General features: G+C 38.4%; 1 protein-coding gene across 3 annotated transcripts in view; it reads left to right on the top strand.

Moving 5' to 3' along the window:
- The window catches only part of SNTG2 (syntrophin gamma 2), an 827,232-nt gene that overhangs the window by 562,944 nt on the left and 248,354 nt on the right, over positions 1-15,934 (top strand). For all 3 annotated transcript variants that reach the window (XM_073625453.1, XM_073625452.1, XM_073625454.1), the window contains exon 10: positions 731-860. In XM_073625453.1, the coding sequence (XP_073481554.1) occupies positions 731-860 (130 nt within the window). The remainder of the gene's footprint in view (positions 1-730; positions 861-15,934) is intronic.

Below are 15,934 nucleotides of genomic sequence, written 5' to 3'. Positions count from 1 at the left end.
ATAAATCCCCTTGAGATTTGAGAGTGATGAGCAAACAGGCTTGCGTTCTGTTCTGGAAAGGTTTTTACAAAATCAGCCTGAAATCCACAGCATATCATACTGCACAGCAAGTCTACTGGCACATTTTGCACTTATGGATTGGGGTGCCAATCTAACTAACAGTGCATTTCCATAATGCAATCATGTGAAGCCAGTCTCAATCAATTATATATATTTTATAAATTTCGATACTAACATTTTAAACAAAAATCAACCCTTTTTTCTGCCTTTGGAGACTAACAATCATGTTGCACACAAGCATGCTGTCAGTAGCCTTGGGGGTGGAGTACTGACTCTTGACTGTATCTCCTTGCTTGTGCTTTATTCATTGACTGCTTCTACTGTTAACTGACTAAAGAGATATGAGCCAGCTTTGACTGCACTGTGTTGATGAACATTGCACTGGTACGGTGCTATCTGGCAATCCTTGGGGAAACAGTAACAAATACAAGCGCACAGTGTTCCCTCTATAACTTTTACATTCCACAGCATATTATATAAACTTTTGTAGAAAATGCTCAATCATTGTTCATTTCTAATGAGACATCTGCCATTAAACTTACATTATTAATAATTATATAGTTTATCAAAAAATAAATAAGAGTATAGAATTATTTATACACTAATTTTATAAACAATGTATTTTTGTAGCTATCACTAAAATAATATTTTGTTGATACGTCTTCCACAGACCTAATTCGTTTGAATTGCTGGCACAGGATGGAGTAAGCTCGGGGACTCTGCAGTTTCAATCAGCACATGACAGTGCAGACTGGCTACGAGCAATATCAACTAACATCAGTGATCTGATATTACAACATGTAAGTTCACTTTAAATCTCTTATACGGGTCTGGAAAAAATGAGTATATGTTGTGACTCGGTTAAATTGATGATAGGCAACTCCTATCCTTATATTGATTAGTGGTTCCAAATTAATAATAACTACTGCAGTAGGGAACAGACACAAAAGATACGCTCAGCATCTTTCCAAATAACTGTTCTGCTTTATTATGACACAATTGAAGGTTTTTAGGCACATGATTACATAGGTATCACATTAATATTACAATTGTACGGTTATGGTAACAAGGGGTTACATAGGCAGGATAATTCTAATCAGGACTTGAAAGAATGTAAACATTTACTGAAAACATTATTAGTGCTGTGTGCACAGTGAGGGCAGTGTGCAATACATACAAAATAGAATACAATTATATACAGAACTTACACATTTCCATTACAGTCTCCCCTCTTTTGATCAATATTTTGATCACTAACCATACCTGCTATAACCTTTAACCTGGAACCTCCACACACTTAGGTGGAGGTAGTCCTGGCCAAAGAGGCCAAAAAAAAACTCCATTGTGGAGAAAATAATAGCTGAGCAACTTTTTTCATTACCAAATGACTTTTCATTGTGAAAAACAATTGATTGATAAGACATATTTACAGAATACTGGCTGTATACTCCTGTGGCCAGAATGGCCTTCTAACTGAATTGTGGGCATGCTGACTTATCAGCATGTGTAAACACAGACAATTCTACATAAAATGGAAGATGTACAAAAGACAAAATATGACTTCAACATGGCTAAACTACTTTTCAAATATATATATCCCTTACAATAAAAGTAATTTAATCAAAAAGTACCCTAGACTGTGATCACAAGAGGGAAACAAATCAAACACAGAGATTTCTTTAATTTAGTCATTTTTGCAGTGTCTGGTGTGGATCCAGGTGACTTTTCCTTCAAGTTTTGCAAAAACTGTACATGAAATAGATGCTGTATTGAGTCTCCAAACTTTTCCTTATTTATAAATGTCTCTTAACAATCCACAAGTCACCTGGCTTTGGTTTTAGATCCTTCCAAACTTTTAGGATCTGGAATTGGGGAGAAAACACATAAATGAGTTTGTCAAAAAACCTTGAGTACTGTCGGTGATACTTTTTTTATTTGCACTAACATACAATTTTTCAGGACAAGCTTTCGGGGTATGTCCCCTTCTTCAAGGTCCAAGCAGTAAGCTTGTCCTGAAAAATTGTATGTTAGTGCAAATAAAAAAAGTATCACGGACAGTACTCAATTTTCTCTGTCACAATTGCACTAATACGGCTACAACAAATCAAGTATGTCAAAAAACCTTAAAAGATCAGCAACATTCTCTGTGAGATCCGAATGAAGGACTTCAGCTGCTGAGACAAAATATAAGCAAGTGAGTAACACACTCCCAAACCAAATCCCATAGGGAGAGAGTCCAACATCCCCCTTAGGGGCTACATAAAATATAAGAAAACATTCAGGCAAAAGTTTTCTAGTTTCTTACTCTACTTTGTCCGCTACATTGTAGACAGTAGGGGGTGTAAAAATAAAACCTCAAAACTTCTAGTAAGGACTCTCCTATAAAAAATGATTTGTTACTCTCTGTACTTTCTGCACTCTATATTTACAAACTACTTCTGATAACACTTTTTACTGTGGCCTTTGCAGTAGCATTTGCCACTGGACATCCAAAAAACATGACCATACAGACAAAATGCATACTCGTAAGATCCTAACTTGGCCATCTGGATATATCTTTTTTGTAATCTCTGGGAGGGATGTTCAGCTTTTGGTAACACCTTTGGTAACAGGTAAAACAAGAAGTGGTATGTTATAAAAACAACCGTGGAGAACCCTGGTTCTATCCCACGCTCATTTACTAAGGCAGCCATAACTGCTTGTGACTTATGACACTGTCCATGTGTCAAGCTGAAGGGAAAAGAGTGGCTGGCAGACATAAATGATCACCTTTTCCAAAGTCCTGTTTCATAAGAAGTTGCCCCCTGTGGATCACTTGTTCTTCTCGTTCTGGGGTCCTTAAAGTTGAATTATTAATCCCAGCTATACTGGGCCAGAACTAGGGTGGAATCTGTGAGTTGCACAGACCCATCAAGTGTCCGGGGCTGTAAATGCAGCATCCTTAGTCACCTGGTCTGCTTCCATGTGTGAAAGTTAATATGGCTACCTCAGCAAAAAGCTGGAAGGCTGAAAACAGCCAATCAAATTAACTTGGTTTGCTTTATTGGTTTACCTGCCAAAGTAAAAACAAACTTCTGGCCCTTCAAATGGAACAAAAAGCTCTCTATATCTCGACTATCTATATAAATATACATTCTTTTTATAGCTCACAGGCTTTGCTAAAACATGGAGCTCTGCTTCTTGAGCTGGGGCAAAAGGATCCAATGACTTTGAATACAGAGTATCCTTCTGGGTGATAAACTGCATACTCAAATCTACAAACAATTAAATATCTGGGTCTTCAGGGAGAGTGTCCTGCACACAGCAGCTGATTCCCACATCAATTTAACACACGTGTCTTCCTTTGTCTCCAGCCTCCTCCAATAGAGGCAATAAGGTGGCTGGATTCAAATGTACACATTTTTCATTGTTAGATTTGTACATAAACAAACTCATGTTTTAAACCTTTCATTAGACAAACATTTAGTTATCTGTATATTTGCTGCGCAGAATGTCGGACCATTGACCAAAACAATATCTAACTTTGTCTAATAGCACCTTTGCATAAAAGCTACAGCTCTGATATATCGGGGTGAACCATTTATTACTGGGTCCAGCTTGCATAAATATATTACAATGGCTTGTTTCCTATCACGCTGTCTGTGTAAGAACTCCAGTTTCATGTTTCAAAAGACAACTTTTTCCTGGTAATATTATAATAAATGATAAAAATCCCTTGCGGTCATGGAATGTCCATAAATCCAAAATATTCTTCTGCTTATACCACTGCACTTACAAGGAAAAGGGGCAAATCAATTCACAATCCACACATTCTGCTTTGGATTTCAAAAATAAAAATAAATAAAACAAAAGGATCAACAATCTGTATGATGGACCAGAAAGCATCAAAAACTATAAAACAACTGGCTGCAGGTGGCATCTATCCTAACAGGGTGTGTGGACTTGATGTGATGGGTCTGTTATATTTAAATTTTATTTATTATTACTCTTACATCATGGACCGCACATCAAGTTATTATCGAAAAACCTTAAAATTTCATTTTTGTAGAAGAACTTCTTATGTATCCCATCCATCTTGGCTTTGTTAAATATTATGGCAGCTTTATTCAAAATAACAACCTCATCTTAATCTTTTTTTTCTCTCAATAAGGGCTTATTGTATAAATGTAAAATTACAAAATTGTTATCTTAATCTAAACTAATCTCATTAATTACAAATTTCCCCATTAACCTGAATTTCATTTCCAACCAAAGGTTATCTAAACCAGTTTCAATATATCTATATTATTAATAAAATTGTTAAACTCATATTAGAAATTAATACTCATTATTACTTCATTTTACTTAATTTCCCTTTTTTAAATGCACTGTTTCCACTATCAAAGGATATTCAATTTGTGTAATACACGGTTAAATGTAACCTTCATTTTACCATGTTTGGAAAACAGATTCAAAATAATTGTGATCACATTGTTTATCATTAGATTCGTTAACCCGGCACATGTTTTGTCTAAAAAACTGGAATTAGCATGGTGTCCTTCCAGCTTATCACTGACCTCTCAGGGACATTCTTTCAGGAGAGCACAAAGGAGGGGGTCATATCTGCGTACATGACACACACAAGCAATAGAACTAAAGGTCCCAGCATTCGCACACACATACACCAATATCTCTCTAAAATCGATTACATTTTTCCCATTTGTACACAACACATGCATATCATTCTCTCACTTTCTTTTAACTCTCATTAATATTTTCCTGCCTAAATTCTGCTTTCCTTATTTTGTTCAGATATCCTTTATATCTAGCTTCTATGATCAGACGGGCAGCCAGAGTGCTCATCCCATCTTCCCTCTCTGACAACATATAAAGTATTCTGTTTTACCTCTCATTTCTCTGTTTCTGATTTTTACTAGTTGTAGTGCCTGACCCCAAATTCATCCCACAACTTAACATGAAAATGTCCCTTTCTGTCTAGTGTTAATGTCACCCTTGATCCATCCTGCTCACATAGATAGCTGTTTCTCTAGGTGTTTACTCTGCATGATTCTTAGTCCCTGTGGACTTTGGAAACCCAGTTACCCAATGTGGATCACTGTCCACTTTAACCATTAATCTAGGGGCTCAGTATAGGCAGAACCGCACTTTCGGTTCATTAATAGCGTTCCTCTTGCGCTGGGCATTTTTGAGGGTCTCTTACCCTTCATTCCCTTACTTAATTCAATGCCCATAATGACTGGCCAGTCTTCTCTCTTCTCTACATATGCCTATACCCTCTTGCCTCTAAACTACTTTATCTAGCAGATTTACTACATATACCTGTGAACAGCACTATTCTTCCCTTTCTTATATATAACACTCCAATGGACAATAGACAGGGACAACATAACATATAACCACCAATCAATACAGTTCGATTAAGGAGAGTAAAATAGGTACTCTTTGACCCGAAAATGCCTTACTGATCAAGGAAGTCTGATAACTCACATGTAAGCAAAAGGCTTACCTCAGCCGGCTGATTATCAGAAATTCCCGGATCGTCTCAAGCTCCTCGTTTCGGATACTCAGGGTCACCTGGAATCCCCTCCTAAGGCAAAGCTCGCCATGCTGACTCAGTTAAATTGATGATAGGCAACTCCTATCCTCTTATTGATTCATGGTTCCAAATTAATAATAACTACTGCAGTAGGGAACAGACACAAAAGATACGCTCAGCATCTTTCCAAATAACTGTTCTGCTTTATTATGACGCAATTGAAGGTTTTTATACACATGATGACGTAGGTATCACATTAATATTACAATTGTACGTTTATGGTAACAAGGGGCGTTACATAGGCAGGCTAATTCTAATCAGGACTTGAAAGAAAGTAAACATTTACTGAAAACCTTATTAGTGCTGTGTGCACTGTGAGGGCAGTGTGCAATACATACAAAATAGAATACAATTATATACAGAACTTACACATTTCCATTACAGTTGTGAAAACACAATCCCTGGAATTCGAAACGATGGACACCGACAGATTTTTCAAAAGTGTCTCTCATGTGTTCTAAAAGTGGTGCAGCATGCACCAAATTCCTGTAATTGTCTAAAACTTGTACTTTGAATTTGGCGCATGCTGCGCCATTTTTAGAATGCATGCATGATATTTTCGCGAAATCTGTCTGCACTGGTTTCTCTCTCTGTACGCAAAAAAAAAAAGAGTTGTTCTTAATTAGCTCCACTTTCCAAAAATACAAACTCAGAATTTCATTTCAATGCGCCACAATGTAGAAGTAGCGTACTTAAGAACTACCTGAGTTTGGTGCACAAGTCGCTGTCAGAACCAAAAGTGTTGCAGATGCTTCATGAATTTTGCACAATACATTAACAAAAGGGAATAATGACAGAAAAGTGGTGCAGCAGCTTTATTGGAAGCCTCCCAATGTGTGTTTTATTTAACGAGAAACTCTGATCTAATTGACAAATAAAATTTTATTTTAAAGCATGAAACTGCAGAAACACCTAGAAACATGTAACCAGTTAAAGCTTTATATACTATTTTTGCAATTGACCAGAAGCTGGTATGTAGTCGAGAATCAGATAACATCCTGAACTTTGTGCCTGGGCCCACTCCCAGTATTAGTGCTGCTGTGCAAGGATTGGCATAAGAGTGCTATCAAGATCCATATGGTAGTTAAAATACATGTAATGATTTTGTAAATGTATAATAAATGTGTAATAAATGTATAACTGGATTAAATATTTTTCAGTAAAGCCCAATTAATTCTTCAATCTCCATTCATTAAATACCACTAAAATAAAGCTCTATCTGTCTAAAAAAAAGTGATATAAAATTAATTGGGTGCACTATTGCATGCCTGAGTAATTGTCATTCAAAGTTTGACAGTGCTTCTCCCACCCCCATTCTAAGCCCTATTCTAGCTACCCTGTAAATGAAAGATGTTTATACTTACCTGTTCTGAGGTCGCTCTGGTCCAGTCACATGATTGGCTCCCAGCCATAGGCGTGCACACAGAGTGTGCCGGATGTGCCTGGGCACACCCTAATCACCTTGTGTGCATTAGCGTTATGACTCTGGGTGCAGGCAGAGAGATGGGAAAGATCTTTCACTGCCCCGGCAGGGAGATCAATGTGTTGGAGTCATATATATGTAGACACACATACACACATGCATGTGTGTTGGAGCTTTGGGGTGCACACCCTAATGCAATAGGCTGCACACACCTATGCTCCCAGCGGTGGCTTCAATGTAGAGGAGGGACATCTGACAACATATGCCCCATAGAAAACCTATGGGTTATGTCACCGCCTAGATATTGCAGCTGTTATTGGGAATCTCTCCTCTTCACTGAAGCAGGCTGCTGGGGAGATCATGGACTGGATTGGAGCGCCTTCAGAATAGGTATGTATAGACATATTTTCTTTACAGGGTAGTTAGTTTAGGGTTTAGAGAAGGGGTGGGAGCAGGTTTAGGCTTAGAAAGTATTTGACTGGACTTCTACTTTAAGTTATATAAGCTGAACAACCCTGAAAATTCTCCCCAAAAAAACACACCCTCTATATGAAAAAAAAAAAAATAGTAGTTTTTTTTTTAAGCAAATTTTACCTAAGCAGTTGCATATTTCAGCTTTGATGAATTGTTAATTGTGTGTCTGCTGATTGTTTACCACTATTGCAATATGTGAATCCTGTGGGCAAACTGGTTAGCATGGGCAAAGATCTCCAGGAAAATATACTGTACTTAACGCTGTTTTTACTTTGAAAATCATAAGATCATTTTTTTATTCTAGCTATATTTATTTGAAATATGCCCAGTTTGACACACACACGCTGAAAGCGTAAGTCAGGTTTGTAGTGAGACACCAGAGTAGTATTAGCTACCCGACAGAGTGTTACAGAGTGTTCTGGTCTGGGCCGCACCTAGAGTATGCTGTCCAGTTCTGGCCACCAGTCCTCAGGAAGGATGTACTGGAAATAGAGCGAGTACAAAGAAGGGCAAAAAAGCTAATAAAAGCTCTGGAGGACATTAGTTATGAGGAAAGGTTGCAAGCACTGAACTTATTCTCTCTGGGGAAGAGACACTTGAGAGGGGATATGATTTTCATTTACAAATACCGTACTGGTAACCCCACAATAGGGACAAAACTTTTTTTGTGGAAGGGAGTTTAACAAGACATGTGGCCACTCATTAAAATTCGAAGAAAAGAGGTTTAACCTAAACTACGTAGAGGGTTCTTTACTGAAAGAGTGGCAAGGATGTGGAATTCCCTTCCACAGGCGATGGTCTCTGCAGGGGGGGGATCTATAGTTTCAAGAAAAGCACCTGAATGACCACAACTTACAGGGATATACAGTTAATGCTGACACATAATCACACACATAGGTAGGACTTGTGTCTTTTTTCAACCTCCCATACTACGTAACTATGTAACTAGGGTCTGCTTAGGATGCTGTGGTTGGATTTTTGGACCTGCATACAAATATTACGGCCAATTCAGACAAACAATCCACTGTCACAGGAGGAAAACTGGAGTACCCAGAAGAAACACATCCACTACCTGTGTAACCCAGTCAGTTATTCCCACTGCCAGGGATCACTGGAAGAAAAAAGTTCACTTCAATGGTTAGCACAATCTGAACCCTGTACGGGAGCATTGGCCACTAACTCCACTTAGTTGTTGGAGGAGGCCTTCATACCACTGCAGAAAACCCTATAGAGTACAGGTCACAATATTCTCCTTTTCTAAGCAGTTACATGTCCAAGCGGTCCTGGCAAAACTTTTAGGGATTGAGAACAGCCTGCTAAGTATACAAGAGGAGCGATCCTGCATGAACCTCGCAGACCTCATTTGAAAGATCATTCCACTTTATTAGTTGAAGTTGAAAGCTCCATGCAAATAGGTTAGATGTAAAACATGATTGTAATGTTCTACTTTCTGGCTACTTGACAGAAAAGGAGTGAGCTTGAGATTCTTGAACAGCAGTGATCATTAATCTCTGGCAAAATAATCATAGCATGTGTACAACAAATATCAAGGACTAGCTGAGAAATGCTATAAAAAGCTACATATGTAACAGATGGAGCACAGCTAAGTTCTCCCAAGTCCATGGACTAGCCCTCAATTTACAGCTTTACAGCTAAGAACTGATTAATATTGCTACTGTGTATAATTACATTGCACCAATCAAGAGATGCCTGGTAAATGGTGTGCAGAAATCTGTTGTCGGTGACAGACTCTCCTTCTCAAATGAAGGAAAAAGTGAAAAATAGCAAACTGTTAAACTGCAGTTCTGGCACTTCATTCTGTTAAAGGGGGTTAGCATTTTAAATAATATGTACAATTTGCTTCAGCTTCTTTTTATGCCTCTTCTTTTCCCCAGGAGCTATAATTTCCAATTTCAACTGCAGATGCTTTTACATATACATGTCTTCTCTGCAGATGTGTCCTCTGTGTTCCTAAAGGGGTCAAAATTATCCATAACATTTTTACTTTGACTGGAAATTTTCTTTAATAGCATATTGACTGCTGAGAAATCTTAAACTATTTTTTAGGATGGGGCTTACTAATTGTTTTTTCGGAGAAATTTGGCATAGATGTGTGAATAGTTCTATGTTGAAAAGTAGACTGGTATCAAAATTGAAATTTGATTTAAAGTGACTCTGTTACTTAATAACAAGAGAAAAAGTGCTATCAGGTGCAGGAACTTCCTTATAGTATCCAATCCCCCCCCCCCCCAATGCACACATCTCTTTTGGACGGTATTTGTGATACACCATTGTGATAGGCTCATAGGAATGGATGATGCTCAGAAGGGAGTTGTCAGAGTTTTGCACAGAGTTTTGCCCATTTGAGTAAAAACACTAAAATCTGCTGCAAGTACTTGCAGGCACCTCTAGGTGGGAATTGCCTACTCAGTTATAGCTAGACAAATCGATCTGAGCCAATTCCTCAGTGCTTCATTAATTAGCAAGGAAACCATTGAAAATATGCTTTTAAAATAAAATCAAGGCTTCGGGTACAAATATATGCTTCACTCTTTGGGATCACCTTTTCTGGGGTAAAGGGTACAATCAGAATTAAAATGATTCTAAACCCTTACATATACCCACTGATTTAACTAACCTCTGGTGATACACAGATAGGAAACAAATACTTCTATATAGGTTGTACCCATTTATCTACAGCCCTCTCTCCTTTACATCCTCCTAAAGCACACATTTTACACAGCATTTTTGAACTTCAGAAAGCAGGGTCAGGGATAAGATGTCACACACTGCACAGCATAGAGAGGCAAACTGATTGTAATCTGAGACCTGAGTGGAAGGAATGGACACACCCCCTCTACACAGTCTCATAGGGAAACATGCATAAATGAGGCTGTAAATAGCCATCTCCCGGGATTGCCTTGTGTTGGCCTAGATACGTAGAAGGGACTGATGCGAATAGCAGAGGAATGATAGAGCAGACAGAAAACACACTATGTTGCTTTAAATTAAGGCACAATAAAAGGATATGCTTTTTTCATTTTTCTTTTCTGAGGCTTACAACCACTTTAAGAAGGATGCATGAATAGACTTCAGACAGCAGGTGCTTTTTAAAACTAGCACGCAGCTACATTTATTTACATTAGGTTGCAGAGAGTAAAAGCAATTTAAGAAATAAAATTAAGTCAATCCTAGCCAGTCAAACACTAATAAAATAGATGCAGGAACCTCACCTAGTGGTGGGCACAAGTTTCAACAACCTTACTTATACAGGCTTTTTTAAACAGATAAGGCCTTCTTCACATGGGCTTGGTAATGTGGCAAAAAAAAGAAAGAAATGTTTTTAGCTGCGTTTTTAACTTTCGTACGGCCAGCCAACAGGCTAAGTAATTAAAACATTGGCAGGTGGACAGGACAGTATACTCCAATATGTCAGCATTGCACTTTGTCAAGAACTTGAGAGCATGCCACATTCTCTAGGCTTTGCTGCAACTTGCTCCCTCCATTGAATTCAATTGCAGCACGCCAAAATGCATCTATAGCATTTTTGACATGTTCAGCACATGTTTTTGAAGCATTTACAGAGTTCAGGTCCCCTTGTAAAAATAAACTCAAAATCAGCAGTGGCATTTGGGCAGCATTTATTTTACCATGCCGTAACACAAAACACATGTGAAACGTGTTACATGGATTAACTCTATATATCTAAGCTGACCTGTATTTGTAATTTTGCTACATTTCTAACCACAAGTGCAGAGGCCTAAGCTTCAGATGCTGCAGATTAGAGACATAGCTTTGCTGCAGGCCTTCCCTTAAATCTCTGCTGTAGCAGTAATTAGAGGCCAGTGGAAAAAAATCAGAACCAAACATAATTGGATCAGAACCAAATATAAGTGACATAATACAAAGTAGAAACAAAACATGGCCCGGACTTAATCTGCTCCTGCTGCGTGTACACATATAGTATATGCGGCCTCAAGAGATACTGGTCTTCTTCCGAGGGGTCGCAAATATGCGTACTTGTGTTTGTGCTAGAAGTGTGCTGCACAGCGCACTCCCAGCAGAGGCGTCTGTGTCCCATTCTAATTACTGGGAACCGAGAAGTCCAGTTCCCGATCACTGTGATAGCCTCTGATTGGTTATCACACTGATCAGTTAATGTGTAGTCTGCCCCTGTGTTTTTTTTCTCCTCTTGAATGGAGAAAAATATACATTGTATCTTTTTCTCCTGCTGAGGAGAAAAATGTAAACAAAAACAATTGCATGTTAAAAATAAATGAATAAAAAATAGATATACCAGGGTTTGATCTAGGTCACTGTCAAGATTAGGGTTAGGATCAAGATTAGAGTCAAAGGTCGAGGTCAGGATCAAATATCAGAGTGAGCGTATTTTAGGTAGGATTAAAAAAGCATTTTTTAAAATTAGTATCAGTATCAGTTAGTATCAGTGTTAGTATATTTTAGGTAGGGTAAAAAGCAAAATACACACTTTTGTTTCTGGGCCTTACTACAGTACAAACAACAAACAACAAACACATATATGGTATCAGTAACAGAGAAGAAATCTTCCAAGTTCTAGTTCTAGTTCTGGTGATCCTAGTGACAACCAGAGATTCCTTCACTTTGGTGGGATTTCCTTTCACTTCCAGTTTTCCTGTTGGGACAGGCAGTAAGGGGAAATCTCCCCAATGGGGACAAAGATGGCAAGAAAAAACTGACAGAGGTTATAAATCTGCCTTATTCTATCCCAAAAAAATGGCTTTACCTTTAGTTCTAATTAGTGTTGGGCAAACGGTTTGGTCCGTGCATGAGTTCAGGTTGAACATTGGCTGTTTGCCCCATTTGGGGAACACCCAAATTTGCAGAGTGTTCAGCGAGTGTTCGCCCTGCCGAATGCCCTACAATGCAATATGCTGGACAGTGCATTATGTGCCCTGATTGGGCAAAGCTGAGTTTCTGTTATAAAATTTTGCAAATTAGTAATTTTTCTTCATACATTTTGGCCAAAACTTATACCGCTACATATCTTTGGTAAAAATAACCCAAATCGGTGGATATTATTTGGTCTTTGTGAAAGTAATAGAGTCCAAAAGCTATGGTGCCAATATCTGAAAATTGATCACACCTGAAGTACTATCTAAATTCTTGAGACCCTAACATGCCAGAAAAGTACAAATACCCCCCAAATGATCCCTTTTTGGAAAGAAGACATTCCAAGGTATTTAGAAAGATGCATGATGAGTTTTTTGAAGTTGTCATTTTTTCCCACAATTCTTTGCAAAATCAAGATTTTTTTTTCTTTTTTTTCACAAAATTGTCATTATTAGCAGGTTATTTCTCACACACAGCATATTCATACCACAAATTACACCCCAAAATACATTCTGCTATTACTCCCTAGTATGGCGATACCACATGTGTGAGACTTTTACACAGCGTGGCCACATACAGAGGCCCAACATGCACGGAGCACCTTCAGGCATTCTGGAGCACCCAGGCCAATTCTGACCTTTCTCTCCTACATGTAAAAATCATCATTTATTTGCTAGAAAATTACATAGAACCCAAAAACATTATATATATATGTTTTTTTTTAGCAAAGACCCTAGAGAATACAATGGCGGTCGTTGCAACTTTTTATCTCGCACGGTATTTGCGCAGCAATTTTTTGAACGCTTTTTTTGGAAAAAAAACGTTTTGTGCTTTAAAAAAACCAAAACAGTAATGTTAGCCCGATGTTTTTGCAGGGTATTGCTGAGTATTTCAGGGTATTTCAGGGTATTTCAGGGTATTGCAGAGTATGGCAGAGTATGGCAGGGTATTGCAGAGCATTGCAGGGTATTGCAGAGCATTGCAGGGTATTGCAAAGTATTGCAGAGTATTGCAGGGTATTGCAGAGCATTGCAGGGTAGTGCAGAGTATTGCAGGGTATTACAGAGTATTGAAGGGCATTGCAGAGTATTGCAGAGTATTGCAGGGCATTGCAGGGGGCGCGAAAGAGCGGGATTCTGGGAGGACATCATAGTACCCCCTCCCAGAGTTAAGCAACCACCCTGTAGCCATCATTCGGCTATGGGCCGATTGTTAAGTGGTTAACAACCGATGAGTCATCAGTTGTCAATGGGCTTCCCTGCTGACAGCTAAAAAAAAAAACTCTTGCCAGGAAAAAATATTGTAAAAAAAACAGTGTGGGGTTCCCCTGAGTCTATGCCCGACCCTTGGGTTCTGGTATGGTTTTTAAGGGGAAGCCAATGCAAAATTAGAAAAAAAGGCAGACCCTTATCCGAGCATGCAGCCTGGAAGGTCAGGACAGGGGGGGTAGGTGAGCCCCCCTCCTGAACCACATCAACATGGGAAGATGCTTTGGGGCATGTTGATGGTGACAAGGGTCTCTTCCCCACAACCTGTGGTTGTGGGGGTCTGGAGGCAGGGGGCTTATTGGAATCTGGAAGCCCCCTTTAAGAAGGGAGCCTCCAGGTCCCACCCCCTCTTTTGTGAATATGTATGGGGTACATAGTACCCCTACTCATTCACTAAAAAAGTGTCAAAAAGTAATAAAAACACATAGACAGTTTTTGACAATGCCTTTATTAAAAAATAAAAAATAAAAAAACAGTGTCCCCGATGTAAATCCATCATCAATCACGAGGTCGATACACCGCCGGAACCCCGAAAAAGAAAAAGAAATAAATAGATGCTCCGCACTCATTGGCGGCCCCCCCATCATGATGGGGACAAGGTGCTATGGGGTGGGGGACAGAACCCCCTGCCCCGAAGCACCCCCATATTGAGGGTGTGTGGCCTGGTGTGGTTCAGGAGGGGGTGGCCACTCGCTTGTTCCCCCTTTTCTTGATATGCCAGGCTGCATGATCGGATAAGGGTCAGGTATGGATTTTTGGGGGGACCCCACGCCACTTTTTTATTTACTTTTTTTTTAATTAGCCAGGTGGCGGCAATTGCAACCGTAAGTCAATTTAAATGTGATTTGACTTTTTTCTTTCGAAATGTAATTTTTGCTGCAGCATGTTCGATGCATGCTACAGATGTGCCACTTTACAGGCAGACTAAGGAGACCCCCCCCCGGCACTATATTTAAAGGAGTTTTTTGTTTTTATTGTTAAACTTTATTGGCATCATTGAAATCACTGCTCCTTTTAAAAAACAAAAAGGTTTAAATGTTTTATTTGCATTTATATATGTCCCCCAGGGCAGTACCCGGACCCCCATACCCCTTTTATGGCCAATTATTTGCATTTAATCCTTCTAAATGGCACTTTTGATTTTTGAAGTTCGGCTCACATAGACCTTCATGGGGTTCACCTTTCGGGTCAGACCTTTTTCTCTGTTTAGAAGTTCTAATGCGAACCAAACAGGGGGTTGTTCGACCCATCTCTAGTTCTAATATAATCTCAATGACTTTTCCCTTTGCAATTCCACAGCACATACAAATAAACTACTAAACTGAGAGGAAATAGGCATGCAGTCTAATCTGGAGAGACACACAGTATCATAAAACACAATTAACTGCATTCCTGAAAATCTGTGAATCAAAAACTTGCAGATTCTCCTCATTAAATATTTAATGCTTGTGTACCTGCCATAAGATACTGTTTATGTGATAAATCATCATATAGACAGAGGTATGTTTCCCTTGAATGTTGGGTTGTTTTATTATTTGCTACCCCTACATGCCCACTAATAAGCCAGATTAACCAGAAGGTGGGTTCAGATATCGTAAATGGTTTCGTATTTCCATATATAGAGTGGTATTAAATACTTGCATGTTTATCGCCTAGATTTCAAAGACTGGTTGTGAAGGCTTCTTATTTTATCTTTTCATTGCTAGATTAGTTAATAAATTATTGTAGCAAAATGTAGTTGCAACAATACAGAACAGCTTGTCAGAAGAAGAATTTATATGCAGCAATTTGTGGAAAGCCTTTAAAAGGAAAGTATAGACTTGCTTTATAGGCAAAATATATTCCTTCATAAAAGTGTAGATAGTGTGCAATAAAATTGCTACAGTGAAAATATGAAACAAATTAAAGACTGTATAAATTTGCATGCATAAAGATTTTTTTACAGATTTTGCAGAATCGCAAATTTTCTATAATTCATGTTATATCTTCTAAATTGTCCTGTCCTTGAAAATTATTTTCTTTATAAAAAAACAAATTACATGAATATATAGTAAATAACATTCCAATTCACTATGTTCTCCATTACATTAACAAGTTTTTACTTATGATTGAAAAAAAGGAATACCCATAAAAATGTTAGAAGCATATTTCTAGTAAAATGATGTCAGGTATTATGAAACAACTCTGGCGCTAAAAGTTAAGCTAAAAATCTCTCTGAAAAGGATACTCACCTCTCCTATT

The sequence above is a fragment of the Aquarana catesbeiana genome, linkage group LG04 (assembly GCF_042186555.1).
Source record: "Aquarana catesbeiana isolate 2022-GZ linkage group LG04, ASM4218655v1, whole genome shotgun sequence".
Classification (NCBI taxonomy): domain Eukaryota; kingdom Metazoa; phylum Chordata; class Amphibia; order Anura; family Ranidae; genus Aquarana; species Aquarana catesbeiana.
The sequence above is the reverse complement of the archived record's forward strand: the minus strand, read 5'-3'. Positions and strand labels throughout refer to the sequence as shown.